Source organism: Sinocyclocheilus rhinocerous, unplaced genomic scaffold (genome assembly GCF_001515625.1).
Source record: "Sinocyclocheilus rhinocerous isolate Xijiao unplaced genomic scaffold, SAMN03320098_v1.1 scaffold65, whole genome shotgun sequence".
NCBI lineage: Eukaryota > Metazoa > Chordata > Actinopteri > Cypriniformes > Cyprinidae > Sinocyclocheilus > Sinocyclocheilus rhinocerous.
In genome coordinates, this window is record NW_015662000.1 from 361,773 (window position 1) to 378,668 (window position 16,896).

Sequence of the window (16,896 nt, forward strand, 5' to 3'; positions counted from 1 at the left end):
TCTCTAAAAAGAAAGCGATCCGAGCGCGCAGAGTGGCGAGACTCATGTTCACACAATGTGAACAATCCATCTCGGTCAGAGCAGCTTCCGCGTGGGGCTTACCTAAGCAGGAAACGTACTCTGAGTGGCCAGCACCATCGTGCAGTGCAATACTGCACGGCGTGCAATAATGGCGCGGCATTTGAAACAACGTCGGTGCTCTTTTAGAGAGAAATTTGCTTTTTTTAGGCTTGCTGGATGGCAGCAGGGGACGAGCTGGCGTCTGCGCTGGTCGCTGAGCAGCTCGAAGAGCAGGCGGAGTGGCGAGAGGGCGCAGAAGAGATGGCAGCTTCTATCTGCAGTGAGGCGTTTCTATGGCGAGCGTCTTCAAGTCCTGAAGGTCAGCGAAGGGAAGATCGTCGTCGCTGAAGGAGAATTGATCTGAAATCCTATGGCGAAATGCCCACTTATATAGCCAGGTGGCCCCGCCCATTCTGGCGGGCTCGGGCGGGCTTCACCGCCATAGGCGACAGCACCGCTGCCAAGCCATTGAATCATTTTATAATCACTGCACGAACCAATGGCCGTGCAGTTACACTGCGTGATTGAATAAGTCTTCAGTCCTCGGGAGAAAAAGGAGTTTTTCCCCATAAGCGTGTAGCGACGCAGTACGAGTGAAGTATCGATAGGGAACTATTAACAGCTCTTATTTGTATAGCCTGATGTCTGTGCTAAATTGAATGTTTCAATTCTGGAAAAACAAACATGTTCTTTGAGTCTCTGATACTGGCTTTGAATTGGAAATTAAAAATTATGTTCACTAATAAATATGATGAGGCTGATAAGGATTAGAGAGTCTTAAGTGCTGGTTATACTCACTGTGATTAATCATTGGAAATTGTTGTGTCTGTGTGCTTTATAAGGTGGCAGATCATTCTCTGGGATGGAAAAAAAGCCTTATTAAAAAAATTATTATTTCCAAAAAAAGAAGAAGAAGAAGCAATGAAGCATTTTATTTTATTTTATTTTATTTTATTTTATTTTATTTTACCATTTTTGTCCATTAAACCAAAACCATGTGTTGCAACCAACATGAAAGAAAAAAAAGAACAAGGAATGTCAGAGAAGACCCTCATTACTGTCTTAAATGTCTTAAAATATATTTTAATATATCAGCAGTTTTCATATTTTATATGTTTTGCTCCAGCATCCCTGAAAACAAACATAGGAGAAGTGGTTTAGAGAATGGACAGATGGATATTTATTTAATATAGCAATATTATTTTATATTTTATATTTTTTTACCTTTTTATAACAAGGCAGTGTTAAGTCAGGTTGTAAAATATTGCAATAATACAGTAATACAATACAATAATGCAATACATTAATGTAATTAAATATGTAGAAAATTATTTAAGAATTAATAATTAATTATATTTTTAAAAATTTAATACGTTGAAAAATGTTTTTAAATGTTTTTTTGAAATAATAATTAAGATGTTTTTGCTCACATGTGTTTACGGTATAAGAAAAATGTTATTAATTTTTACTTGGTTAAAACATGAAAAACCTTTAAATTATAAGTATAAACTTTACAAAACCATATAAAACCAACATGAATACTAAGCGTACATTTCTTACAACTTGGCACGAGTTTTAAACTAAATTTTAAAAAATAATTAAAAATGAATGACTTTAGGTGATTTTGTTGTTGTGAATTATTGTCAGTGTGAATGCCGCTTTAGATGTTTTACTTCTATAAAAGCCAGAACTATCAAATCTTATTAATGAGCCTAGTTTAGAAGCCAAATGGACCTGAATGAAGACCTGCATATCTTGTTCCCTTAACAAGTTTCAAACATAATTACCCAGGAGTAACCGCTGTCCTGTAATAGCTGCAGCAGACAATTTACTTTCCCTCTCCTATTACATCGAACATCTTATAACCCTGTAAATAACCATCCAAGCATTGACATGTTTGAACATTTATTTGAAGTCTTTCCCGATGGACTCTTTTGAGGCCTTTAAAAGAGCCAAACACTGGCTGTTTAACAGCTTCAACATCATGGGGTCTCCTCAAAAAGACTGACCTCCTGGGGAAAAGAGCAAACAGACCAGACAACTTTTGAGATGCCTTTTGTTCTGACCTGCTCACAGGGAACCGGCATCACAAAGATGAGCCCTACCATTGCTCTCCAGCCAATCCTTTCCTCCGTAATAGAATTCCTTCACTTGCCTCACAGCACGGAGTCTTGTGTGTACTTTTCTTTTTGGTCTTTTTATGCCCTTTGTCACTTCTACGGCTGACTTTGCTGAAGGTTTCTCTGAAAAGAGAAATTCTCTGATGAGATGTTTTGAGGGGAGCCTCCCAATTTAGCTTGACCCGAGGCCCAGTTCCATTGCGGTCTATATGAGTACTTGTAGGTTGTTTGTGTTTTTAAGCATTCACGACTTTGATCTGGGGTAAAAATGACAGTACTGCATAAATGTTGTTCCCTTTTGAGTTTTTATGAGGTTTTGGTTTAATATGGTTTATTCATATTTAGAGTTCTTCTTCTCTCCTTACACAACAACTTTCAGGAAGACCGGTGAGATCACAGGCGAGGGGATAATATGAATGATTCTGGCAATATGGTGCAATGAGCAAGAAGTCCAGAGACCTGAGAAGGAAATGACCTAAAAAGTACTGCTTTTATCCTTCATTGATCTCACAGAATAGAGCTTTCTGTAGGAATGATGCATCAGCAATGGGAAAAATAAACCCGCAGAGTGACCCATCACGTGTCTGCAACACCTCCGCTAGTGTTTAAGAGCACAGTGTTGTGAAGCATTAAAAGCCTTTTAATGGCAGGATAAATGTGGCAGCACTATAGTAGATGTATAGTATGCAATCATTATATGGGCATGGGCAGGGCGGTTATATTTCATGGGCCTTTGTACAAAACGGGTGTAATTTGTGTCTCCTACTGTATATGCAAGTATGTAAAAATGACTTCTAAATTCAAATAGCTGATGCCAACTAAAAATGTCTTTATAATACATAGTAAAGGCAAATTAAAATGCTTGTATTTTATTATTTTGGCAAGCCCTTCTGCACTGAACATTTCTTTAGCTGTAATTTTTATTCATTTTATTTTTATTACCACATGTAGTAAAAATAATTTCCCCCTCTATTACTGTCAGCTCCTTTTAATTTTCCAATCACAATATATTAATATATATGTTTACACACACACACACACACACACGCATATACAGTATATATAGATTAATCGCGATTAATCTCATCCAAAATAAACGTTTTTGTCTACATAATATATGTGTGTGTACCGTGTATGTTTATTAAGTATACAGTGGGTACGGAAAGTATTCAGACCCCCTTAAATTTTTCACTCTTTGTTATATTGTAGCCATTTGCTAAAATCATTTAAGTTAATTTTTTTTCCTCATTAATGTACACACAGCACCCCATATTGACAGAAAAACACAGAATTGTTGACATTTTTGCAGATATATTAAAATCAGATGGAGCAGTTCTCTGTGTGGGAGACTCTAGATTGAACAGTTTTTTTGGGGATAAAGGTTAGCGTCTATTGATCCAGAATGAAGTTTGGTATCATAATTTATCATGACTTCAGTTTCCTTCAGGTCCCTTCACAATAATGAAAAGCAGATTCAGATCTGCAGAGTTTGCTGAAAGAGACCCCTTTGGAAGGTTGGGCAGGTCAGATATACTTTAATGAAAAGTGAATGTCTCAGACTAGTTTAATTTTCTTAGAAATCTTCATAATAGAAAAAAGAAAGAGGTCACGAAGTGATAGACACAACGAAATAAAGGAGTGGTTGATGTTGGGATAGTGAGTTTGAAAACTGGCTGACAGGTCCAGATGATGTCTCCTAATGCTTGTCCTCTGTTTAACGTTGTTGTTGTTCTGTCAGGCTGTAGTCCACAAGAGAGATGAGGAAAGCAGGTTTTTAGATGGGATTTAACTATGTAGACCTGCTTGTTGATAGACAAACTTCTGATGGACTAGTCTGCACTGGATTTAGTCTCAGGCTCCCTGTGAGCTGCCTGAATGGAAGTCACTGAAATCAGTATCCAACTAATTTAAATACTAAGGCTGAGAATTGCTACATTCTTTTTAATATTTGCTTACAATGTTTTATATTAATCAATATATAAAACTGAAAGGCTTAAAAAGTGACTCTAATTATAAACTAAAAATTCTAATAAAAACTAAAGAAATAATTTATTAAAGGAAAGAAAACAGCTTTTTTTATCCCCACATGGAAAAGTGTTAAAGAAACACATGAAACCATGTATAGGTTTCAAATTTATTTGCATAGGATATCATGATAAATGTCAGTTCTATACGCCTGCTACTATCATGGTAAACAGAAACATGCTGAATGTTGAATTATGGTAATCCAATGCTTTAGTAATGATACGTAATTTACAAGTAAATATGAATTGAGTTGCTTATTTGTGCTTCTACACTGCATCAGCAGCTTTGGAGAAACGGTCACTTTGCGTGGTACAAATTTATTTCAAAGAAAAGTTATTTAATTTAATATACTGTACATTAAACATACTGCCTCCTGTGGAAGCTGTTTCTGCCATGGGATAAAAAAAAATAGGTAATTGTCACTTTATTATTTCACAATTCTGACAGTTCTCGAGAATTGAGATTGCAATTGCAAGATAAAGTCAGAATTGTGAGTTAAAAAGTCGCAATCACCTTTTTTTATTCTCTAGCAGAATTGCAGGATATAAACACAGAATTGTGAGCTGTAAACTTGCAACGAGTTTGCATCTCAGAATTCTGAATTTATATGTCACAAAAAGTCAGAACTGTGAGATAAAAAGTCACATTTACCTTTTTTATTTTTGTTTTTTATTCCATATGTAAAAACGTGATATTGGCACTTTTGGTAGCGACCTTTAATCTGAAGAAAATATAGATACTGGCCTCTTGTAGTTTCTTATATCAATGGGATTCTGAAGCCCAGATGGACTAAACAATACATCTCTTCTCTCATTGGTCAAATGACAGAGGTGCTTGAGGAAGAGCAGCTCTATTGTTCAGTCTTTATGGTCTCAGTCTACCCAGAGTCCACCTTGCTCAGCCGATTTTCCTCTGTCAAGTCTGCTCTCCCTTGAGCATTTTGCATATTGTACAGTAGCAGTACTCCTAGCGCCACTGATTAATTGCCTGAATAAATGCATTGTAGTCACTTCATTGTATTTCAAGCTTGACAAATGAACGCTGGAGCCTGTTTCCCCAGTGCGCCTCTATTCAGCCGTTTTGCGAGAGTAAATTTAAATCAGTTGTTAATATGCAACAGAGCAATTGGCGTCTTTATTCCTGATGCATATGTATAAGTTTAACACTGTGTCATTATTGAATATTTAACTCTAATTGAACTGAATGAGGTCTGGCTGCTCAGGATAGTCTGGTTTCCTTTTGGGAAGCTCGAAGGAAATGAGCGGAGGCGCTGTGAGGTGGCGTCTTATCCAAGTGGCTTGTTGACCGATCGCCTCAGGTTAAACCTGTATGTCCTCTGCACCACAGCCAGCCTGCTGTGTCTATTCAGCACACATGCACTGCCGCTCACTTACTCTCTATTTAACACAGCAGTATAGCTCCTCAGCTCATGACAGCTGTCTCGTTTCAAACATACTGGCCAGGACCTGGCATTTACATTCACTCCCGCAGCAAATATGGTAATCATTGTGATTTAAACCGGTGTTTAGCCGTTTGCTCTAAGGGGATATGCCCACGAGCGCAATTCAACTCTCTGCTGTACTTACACACATGCACCAGTGCGTTTGGTTCAGCAGAAATAGAGCCATTACCGTGATCGATGATTTTATCATGTCAGCTGGTTGCGTGCTGATTTTCTTCAGCCGTGACTCTGGATCTTTTGCTCATTTTATCTTGTGTATGTTTTATTCAGGGGCACCGGAATTGTGAGTGATATTGTGAACTCATGAATATTAATTAGCAAGTATTGATGTTGGTAGGTAATATTCTTAGACCATTTAAGTCACATTATTTGATTAATATTCACAAATTAAACCCTCACTTTGCTACTATTCGTAAACTGATATTCTGTGCAAATGTGTGTGAATTGTATGGCATTGCAGAAGGCTTTTTTTTTCGCCAATATCAAGCCAGTTTTATGTGTGCTCAGATATTTTAACTTTTAAATATGATTTAATTCTGAAATATCAAAAATGAAATGCTAACCATTTAAAAATACAATTAAAAATTATAAATTTAAATGAATGAATGAAATTATTAAACATCAAGTTACACTTTTAAATGAATGAATGAATGAATGAATAAATGAATGAATTAACGTTTGATATTTTATCAGATATTTCAGATATTTTTATTGCTTTTCAAAAATTGTTTAATTCTGAGATGTCATTTAAGTTGATACATTAAGATTATAAATTGTATAAAATAAAAATAAACAAATAAAAAATTAATAAAAATAATTTGAGTTGTCAATTGACTGACATATCTCATGTCAGTCAATTGATAATATAATAAAAATATATATAATAATTAACAAATAAATAAAAAATAATAATCAAGTTGTCACTTGACTGACATTTCTCAAACATCAGGATACAATAAATAAATTGAAAAGTAAAAAAAAAAAAAAGGAAATTCATTGATAATATAAATGTAATTTTGGCCTCAAACTGATATGAATGACATTTTATCATCATTTTACTCAGTACCAGTTTTAGTTTGTAGTTCTTTGAGCCATGTCTGTGAAATTTTCCAATGGGTTTTTACAATAGCGTTCTTTGAGTAAAACAGAGTCTGTGATTAACATTACTTGAAAAACTTGTGCAGTCAGTTACATACCTCAAACATGAATTTTTGAAACAGTTGTGTGCGTTAAAGTTACTAACAAGTTGCCACATAAGAAACCTACTAGCAGACAGCTGATTCAAATACACATTTGAGGATAAACTGTGCACGATTAGACTTATCAAGATGCTCTTGATTTCATCTTTTCTAAAGAGCAGGAGTTTGTGGAAAAGTGATATTAACAGCATTTAGCTGTTATATTGACTTCGACATGTTATATCATTAACTTTCCTTTTGTACGCAATATAAAGTTGAAGTAAAAGAGACAGATTGTCAGTAATGTATTTCATTAACCTCTCTTACTCACCGTCACTAAAACAATTACATGCACTGATCAACAGAACACTTGTGCTAATTTCTGAGGGTGCTGTTTCAATTGCTTCCAGTTACTCGCCCATTTAAATTCATGAAGTAATGAACATATGAGCTCCCCTTCAGTGCTCTGTATACTGTAACTCCATCAGATGTCTGATTAACAAGGGACTAGGCTTGGACCATGGTCTTATATGCCAATTACAGGCTGATAATGGCTACTTAGCAACATACTCTAGTAAATGCTGCTGGGATTTTTTCGCATTTACATATATAATGAGTGGAGATGTATTGGGTTTTGGTAAAATATCACTTTTGGCTAGGATTTCTGTGATATATGAGGTTTCAAACTCATTTACAAGCCACAGTTGCAGGGCAGGATGAGATCACCTTAAATCTCCACACTTCAGTGCATCGTAATTATGAAAACGCACGATTAATCCAATTGAGCAAGATGCAGTACTTTGTCATCTGTTGACTGTTGCCTGACGTGCTGCTTGTTGAAATGAGCAGAATTCATTGAATACCCAAAGCGTGCCTGTGGTTGCATTCTTCTAAAATGTAAGCTGTCAAAATTACTGATAGATGATGATCTAAATTCACTTTTAAAAGGAAACGGTTATTTTTAACCAGGCCAATTTTAAACTACCTTATTTTTCCCATAAGAACGGTAATTTGTAAATGTAATGTGCCTGGCTTCCGGTGTCATCCTTCTAGCTAATTTTAGCTGTACAAAACAGTTCGTTTTGTTGCTTGATATTGCAAACTAGTGTTTCTTACCATATTATTTTAATGTATTATCTTAATTATGGATGCACTGCTTTGTAGAGCAAACAGTTTTACTCTTTACCGCACTTTCTTCTTGTCATTTGCCTACTTCCGCATTTAAAAATAAGGTGGATAGATCGATGAACACTTTTTAAGGAAATGGTTATTGTTAACAATGCAAACACGTCTGAAAAGTACAAAAACTGTCGCTGGGGTAGTACCGTTTAAAAAAGGTACTAATATGTACCTTTTATGTGCTAATTTGTACTTTTATGCACCCTTTAGGGATATAAAGTTGCATAATCACTGTGACATCTTTTGTACGTTTCTTTCTGAGAGTGTTTTTAAACTCTCCAAATATTTCATATTTGGGTTAAATTGAACACAGTGTGAGAATTATAAAAGGATATTTTGGGGGATACATTTTTTAGCTAATTTTGGAAAGCTTGGAAAGATTTTTTTGAAAAAGTAAATTAATACTTTGATTCAGCAAGAATGCATTAAGTTGATCAAAAGTGACAGTAAAGATATTTATAATGTTTCAGATTATTTCTGTTTCAAATTTCAAAATTTGAATTCAAACCCCACTGTAATTCACATCCTGAATGAAGGTTATTTTAAATATTACCTGTACTTAAGAAAGCAATCGCCCTCCTAAAATAGCTAACCCATTATTTATGGCATCGCTCTTGCTCAGGCATTCCCACGTCTCTTCCACTTTGCTATGGAGCCGTTTTCATGGCACTTCAGCACTGACTCCCTTGTGTTCTTGAAGGCTGATTGAATCAGATCAGATTTGTGCAACAAAATGTTTCTTAAATCTCCATAATATTTCACTTCCAGCTCTGTCAAACATGAGACGGAGGGTCCCCCTTTGCTTTATAGTATGCTACACTCAGCTGAGCCATTTTAAGTCAGATGGGAGCTGTACAGGGACTGTGTTTGGGATTGCCGGCCATCCTTCCAGCCTGGGCCGAGCCCCAAGGTGTATTTCTAGTGGCCCCCGTGTGGTTTCAGCCTGTGCGAACGGCCCCATGAGTGTTTTTTTTTTATTCGCTTGTGAAACGTGTTCTGAAGCCCGTAATAAGATGGATTACTCTGAGCAACATGTGATTGAATTTCCGAATTACAGGAGGAGGCTGTCGTAAGTTGCTTGCAATTGTGGAGTCTTGCTGTATCGACTGCACATGTGGTGGCTCAGAATATCTCTAAAATAATAGTTCATTCCAAAAAAAAGAATATTTGGTTCTAAAAAAGTGCCAGACTTTTTTTTCTTTAGTGGAACACAGAAGGATGCATTTTGAATGATGTGCTGGTTGCTCTTTTCCATGCAATTACAATAAAGATTTCAAGCTTCAGAAGGTACACAAAAGCACCAAAAACTATACTAAAATGCTGTATTCCGGATGTTTTGAAGTGATATGATAGCTAGGGTGGGGCGAAAAAATGATCACGATAAAAATTTTCATATCAGTCGATATTGGTAATTATCACGATAAATTTAAACGTTTTATTTCCTCATTTTTATATGGTGAAATGTAATTATTTGGATTGTTTGAGTTTTATTAAAAATAACCATTGGTCTTCCATAGTAGCATACATTTAGATCATTATAACCACAGTTAAACCAAAGTTAAAATACCATGGTAAAAATGTAACCATATTATTTCTAGGTATTTGTATGAAAAACAGTAGTCTAAATACATTTAGTATAAATACAGAAATGCTATATAGCTTAATCACAAAATACTCGAATTATATTCCATTACTCCTTTAATACATTTAATTCATGTCTACATTAATAATATAATAAAATGTCTTATGATTGTCCCACATTTCTGCCAAAATGCCATGGTGCAGTTAGTGTTACTACAGTAAATCCATGGTAAATGAATGCGATTTGTAGATTGAAAAGTCTTCTGACTGTATCATTGCGCACAGTGTTTCTGCTGTTTGTCAGCACTATTTCATCTGGGCCCGTATTCACAAAACATTTTATCTTACCACTAAGAGTTCTCCTAAATAGAGGTAAAAGTTTTTAGCTAAGAGTTTTCTCTTAAAACCTTTTCCACATTTCTGCCAAAATACCATGGTGCAGTTAGTGTTACTACAGTAAATCCATGGTAAATGAATGCGATTTGTAGATTGAAAAGTCTTCTGACTGTATCATTGCGCACAGTGTTTCTGCTGTTTGTCAGCACTATTTCATCTGGGCCCGTATTCACAAAACATTTTATCTTACCACTAAGAGTTCTCCTAAATAGAGGTAAAAGTTTTTAGCTAAGAGTTTTCTCTTAAAACCTTTTCACAAAGCTGCTGAGACAAACTTTTGCTAAGGAATAGAGAGAAGTCTTAAGCTAAGAGTAAGGCGGGGTTGACCTCGTTTCTATGGATGATGTCAGCATGCTTACTAACTATGCACACAGTGATTGGCTGATAGTCTCTGTCAGAGATTTATTCATAGAAATATTGTAGAGCACACTATTATGTTGCCGTATTCAAATAAAGGTTTAAAAATAAAAATAAAAAGTGAATTGCCACATTCAATTAAAGATTTAAAAATGCAGGATAAGTGTCACTAAATAAACAAGTATATGTTCAGCTAATTGTCAGCCTCTTACATCTATGCTTTTCAAAAACAATTAGCGGATATGCATATAAACAGCCTTTTAATTAACAGAGTAGAATAATCATGGCTGATAGTAAGACATGCAAACGTTAAAAAAAAACAACAACAAGAAAAAACAAACAAACAAACTGGACACAAGAACAGCTGTTACTTCTTGCCCCACTGGTTAATGAAATCAAGGATATAATCAAAGGAAAATTTGGAGTTGGGGTAACCTCCAAAACCAAAGGTGATACCTTTTTAAAAGGTCATTATCATCAAATGTTTCTAAAATGTTTACGTTCAGAGGCAGATTGCCGACAACAGCCATTTTAGGAATAGTTTGTGGCTTGGTCTTAGTGACTTAGGAGTCCTCTTCACGACTCCTAACCTTTCACAGATTTAGGAGCTAATTTTAGTGCTAAAACGCTTTGTGAAATACTCTTAGAGCAAAAATTTAAGAGTCCTAAATTTAGGATTGACGCCCATTATTTTTAACATTTTCTCCTTAAATCGGCGAGTTATGAGCTACTTTTAGCCTTAAGATGTTTTGAATACGGGCCCTGGTTTTAAACTAGTTTAAAATCACAAAGTTATTTGTTTTGTTAGCTGAATTCGCGCACTTCACAATGGATCTCACAGCGTGTGACCGAGACTCATCAGCGAGTGAACGCATTTGCTCTAGTGAGCTCGCACTGCGCTGCCGCTTGAAATTTAAACTTACCAGATCAATGGTCCGTGTGGCGCGGTTCAAATGAGTAGCGGTGTTTCGTTCTACTTCTGGCGCATAAACATTATATCGAACATTTATCAAACACTTGTTATCGTTTTATCGCAGGAAATTATATCGCGATAATTAACGTTATCATTTTTTCGGCCAGCCCTAATGATAGCTTTTTGAGATCACTCATAACTCGATCACTCTGAATCATTCAGACCAGATCTGTGAACCGAATCAGTCGATTAATTTAAAAGTTCTTTATGAAGTTTAAATTCTCTCATGATTTCACAAATCTATCGTATGGCTTCAGAAGATTTGAAATGTAGCATGCGATTTGTATGGACCACTTTTATGATACTTTATGAAGCTTGAAAGCCTCAGTCCTCTAAAGAAGGACCAGTACGATTCTTCAAAATCCTTTTTTTGTGTTCCAAAGAAGAAAGAAAGTCATACGAATGGAAAAACATGAGGGTGAGTAAGGACATAATTTCTTTTCTTTTTTTTTAAGTGAACTATTCCTTTTAAGACTGTTTGGTTGTTTTACACATCACAAAGCCATATGAAAGGTTTTTTTTTTTTTGTACTACTTTACAAAACATTATCTTTAATTGAATTCTATGAGTAATTGTCTCTTTCAACCGCTGCATCTGGTTTCCTTGAATCTGTTGTTTCAAGAACAAAGGAAAGTGTTTGATGGAGTGAATGGTGTTCTGTCGACTTAGTATTGTTTGTAATGCAAACAGTGCATAGCAGCCACTATATTACACTATGGAGTGTAGCCATCTGTCAGGGGTTTTCATAAACATGTCACATCGTGATGTGGTAGGCATATTAAATCTCCGTTTATTTACACATACAGCAAAGCACTGCCCTCCAGCCAAATTGCATTAGTAAATGTAAATCATCCTTTTCTTTTCAGGACTCCGCTTAGTGCAGGGAAATGAACGGCTTCACGGGTTAACAGCCATTCTAATGAGCAAATAAAGTTGACCCCCTCAAGCACTGCCTTGGAACACCTTTAAATCAACAGAGAGCGAGACGGGGCGACAGGGTTTCAAGTACTTCAGACAAGCATGATTTACTGGCTCCTAAATTCTCAAAAAGCCTTGTAAAAACACACCGAACTGAGGCATTACGGTTCAAGAAGTCCTGCAGCTGGTCTAATATAGCAGAAAATCTGATTGGAAGACAAATGCAACCTAGCTTCTGTACTGTAAATGCTTTGAATTTCTGGAATTTGGCCAAAGTTCCTTTAAGAGAAGCCAGTTCACACAGTGACCATTTTGGAAACACCACAGACAGCTATTTTTGCTAATATAGCTTCTACCTACAGTGGAGAAAGACAGAAGTATTTAGACCTGTTTACATCTTTCCTCCTTTTGTTTTTTTACAAAGATTACATTTTGAAAGATTTCATGTTAAAACGTCATTCAAATCAAACAATAATGGTCTCATAAATCTGCAATGAAATAGAAGTAGTGACAAATCTTTTTATCTGTATTGTCAATGTCAGTGTCACTTTATTTGTAGAGCACAATTAAAACAACAGCTGTTGGCCAATGTGATGTGCATAATATAGGTCAATACTCAATAAGATAAACACAAACAAACAAAGAATAAACAACAAAAAAGCCACTGCATCAATTAAAAGCTATGGAAAAAGATTTGAGTTTTGATTTTTCAAATTATATACAGTTGTTGCAATTGTGGACTTACATCTAAATGTAAAGGATTATCAAAAAAAAGTCAAAGTTTAAACAGACTAAATGATTAGAAAACTCCAACATACATTTTCAGAGAGAAGCCAGTCATTTCACTGGAAGATTAGCGTCATGTTTTTTTTTTTATTAAAACATACACGGATGAATTGTTGACAATACGATCAGTAACGTCCATTTAGAAAATGTATGTAGGGTGAATTTTCCTATTGATGAATATGACTATGATTTCACTCGTTCATTCATACAATATTTCTACACTTGGGAAAAATAGTCAGTGCTAATGGAAAAAAAGCTTGTCAAGATTTTGTTTGAAACAATTTAAGTTCAATTACCAAAGAAATCTGACAACCGGACTTCTTTTGTTCAAATAACTGTTAAAATATGTATTGTATAAATTTAATATATTATAAAAGTATGCATATTTATTTTTAATATAACTGTTAAAAATATATGTATATATTGTCGCAGTCTGCAGCGGGTGTGCCCAGGAGGGCCACCAGATGACTGTGTTCTGTGAGCACATGGCTTGTGTTGTGTTTGTCTGTCGCCATGTGCTCTCTCCTGCCTATTGTCTTGCCCCTCCCATCTTGTTACCTCGTTATAGTTTAAGTTGATCCACCTGTGTCTCCCTCGTTAGCCTCCTCGTTTGGTTCCCATTTATTCTCCTTGTGTCTGTCATCCTGTGAATTTTCCAGTTTTCAGGCTGGTTCTATAAATGAATGTTTTAGAATAAACAAACTTTTTATTAGCTTTAAAAGGGTTAGTTCACCCAACAATGAAAATTCTGTCATTATTTACTCACCCTCATGTCTTTCCAAACTCATAAAACCTTTGTTCATCTTCGTAACACAAATTAACATATTTGTGATAAAGTGGTACTGTCCTGAATGCGAGTCGAAGACTGACACGGAAGAGAAGAAATTGTTAAATAAAGTTGTTATTTTTGTTTTCTTTGCGCACAAAGTATTCTCGTAGCTTCATAAAATTAAGGTTGAACCACTGATGTCACATGGACTATTTTAATGATGTCTTTACTACCTTTCTCGGCCTTGAACGTGTCTATGCAGGGTCAGAATACTCTTGGATTTCAGCAAAAATACCTTAATTTGTGTTCCGAAGATGAACGAAGGTCTTACAGGTTTAGAATGACATGAGGCTGAGTAATTAATGACAGAATTTTCATTTTTGGGTGAACTATACCCCTTTAACAGAAAGGCGTGTTTTCTATTCATAGTGTGTTATGATTTTGCCAGCACACCTTTTTCTGAGTTGGCTCAATTTTGCATTTGTAATGCTAAAAGTCAACACTTTTGCTACCGCTTACACATTTTCCCATATGTCTTTTCACAGGAGGAGTGCCAGAATTACATCCGTGTTCTACTCGTCAACGGCGACAGGCTGTTTACATGCGGGACAAATGCATTCACTCCAATTTGCACCAACCGCACGGTAACGTAAACGCATCAATGCACTTAATATAATGCACTGGCTTCCTAACCTGATGTTATGCTAGCTTCGTCCCAAGTTCCCTCTCCCACATTGACCTCCTTTGACATTTTCATCGCTGCGTGGGTTGTGTAGCATAGCATGTGGTATTTCAACCAATGCCTGTGGTTTATTTCAATAAACGTTTGTTCGTGCTTCACCTCAGAAGAAGCTTTCTTGAGATCTAGACAAAAAAACAACAACAATAAGAAACAAGGCCTGTTTTTCTAATAAAGTGGGAACTTGTAGTATCTCTAAGTCTCTTGTCCTTTGTGTAAAGTTCACACTTGTTATGCAGGTGTTGTGCGAGTGTTTGCACTTTATCTTTGACGAATTTTTCCAACGCATGGGTTGCAGCATATTTGCCACCTATCGCAATAAATGCCACTCAATGCGGCTGATTGAAAGATAAACATCTCCACCAAGCACATTTACTGACATCCCCCATTATTCCCCCTCACATCTCCTAGTTTTCACTCATGCATGTAAGTCTCTTGTGCTCGAATCCCTGAATTTGAATGACTGGATTACTCTTCTATCCTTTCCTCAAACCTGATAATGATGATGACATTCGATTCGCATACTATGGCAATCATCTCCTCGGTGGCTCTTTGAAGGATGGCAGGAATTATTGACTCAAAGCTAATTCACCCCAGGGATTTACCATTATAAGTACCTCGTGCCAGCAGGAAAGGACTTAGTGAAGCCAGGAAGGCATGAGCGAAAAGTCTCCGTCGTGTCCTTGTAACGCCGCCAGTAAAGCCGCATCTTTAAACAAGCGGCTATCGAGGTTGTAGTGCTGCTCAAACACAGCTGCCGGTCTCCTGAAGAGGCGTCTTTCAACCCTCTCCATTAATGTGCATTATGGGTAGCGTGTCCATATCTGCGACGGCTTCCGAGTGCTATTTGTCAGAAGGTGTTCCATCAATAAACGCCTTTCATCTTTCTTCGCACCCATGAAAAGGCACATCCGTTCGGGCGTTGGCTCGGGGAGAAGTATCTCCCTGGCACCGACGCTTCAAAAGACTGCTTCGCCTTGCCAAACATGCAAATTCGCCTGACTTTATTGCCAGCTAAATGGGCTCCGGGTCCTGAAGGAAGCCAAGACACTTCCAGCCAGGTTTTCTTCGAGCCAGCATCAAGGATAATCCCCCTTTACATTGATTACACAGGACAAGTGTTGTGGCCGTCAGCTGCATGTAAGATAAAAGCATTCAAGAGAGGCCACACAGGATCTAATCCGCCTTCGGGACAGACCGATAGGGTTGAGCACAATGCAGTATGTCAGATTTCCTGGTACAAAAATAAGCTAGTCACTGAAGGCATGACATTTCAAGCTGCATAGATAAAATTTACTGCTGCTTGAGATGTATTGCTCAATTCGAAAACCATTCACTTGTCATTTTTCTGGTAACAGATACCAGATGCATATGGAAGGTAGGAGCGTCATTATAACAGAAGCTTTAACTGGATTTTTCAAACGTGTTTTTGATGCCAATTTGTGTCACATTTTTAAATATGATGAACAGGATTTGGCTGTGCTCTCAAAAGGAAACAGCACTAACAGCTCTTCAAATACTCTCCCTTGTGAATACTGCAAAAAATGATTTTCTTTATTGTTTTCCATTACAAATGTATAAATATTCTTAAATCAAGATATATTTATTTGACAAGAAAAATTACTTCGATATTAATATATCGTAGATTCTTATATATCTAGTAGCAATTACTAGATATTAAGTCTTGTTTTTTTTATAAATATCAACATTTAAGAAAATATATGTGCGCGTGCGTGTTGTTTTATGCTCAAAATCTTTTAATTTTGATACATTTAAAATTTTAAACAAGACTTAATGTCTTAGGTTATTTTGTTTCTCAAGTAAATGTATCTCATTGTTTGTTTTTTCAGTGTAAATGTAAAGAATGTTTAGATGTTTCTACTAGAAAACAAAACAAAAATACTGAGTAAGAAAATTATTTTTGCAGTGATAACGGAAGCAGTCCTGTACATCAGTGGTTCTTAACCTTTTTTACTTCAATGCCCCATTTTGTCCACAATAATTTCCCATGACTTTTCCAATTGTACGTGATTCACTGGATAAGGATTTACTCACAATTTATACCCAATAAAATATTTTAGAGTCTGGCATATATACATATTTTAGAGCTTGGCCGAAATAGACTTTTCCATGTCCACAAATCACACTTTTAAAATGAGGCTTTCTCATATAACCAGGTTTTCCAAGAAGTTGCAATCCTGTTTTTTGAAAGACAAAAAATAGTTGTTAAGGGAGTGATGAAGAAATATCTTGATTTTTAGTTGTTTTAGCTTGTTTCTATGCTTGTTTGAAGTCATTTTAAGGCGCTCTTGGATGTTTGCCGAGGTTGAGCCTGGTTGAGAACCACTGCTTT

General features: G+C 36.2%; 1 protein-coding gene across 1 annotated transcript in view; it reads left to right on the forward strand.

Moving 5' to 3' along the window:
• LOC107727199 (semaphorin-5A-like) overlaps positions 1 to 16,896 on the forward strand; it is a 147,310-nt gene that overhangs the window by 56,933 nt on the left and 73,481 nt on the right. Inside the window, exons 6-8 of the mRNA XM_016536991.1 lie at positions 229 to 379; positions 2,137 to 2,237; positions 14,350 to 14,448. Of these exons, the coding sequence (XP_016392477.1) occupies positions 229 to 379; positions 2,137 to 2,237; positions 14,350 to 14,448 (351 nt within the window). The remainder of the gene's footprint in view (positions 1 to 228; positions 380 to 2,136; positions 2,238 to 14,349; positions 14,449 to 16,896) is intronic.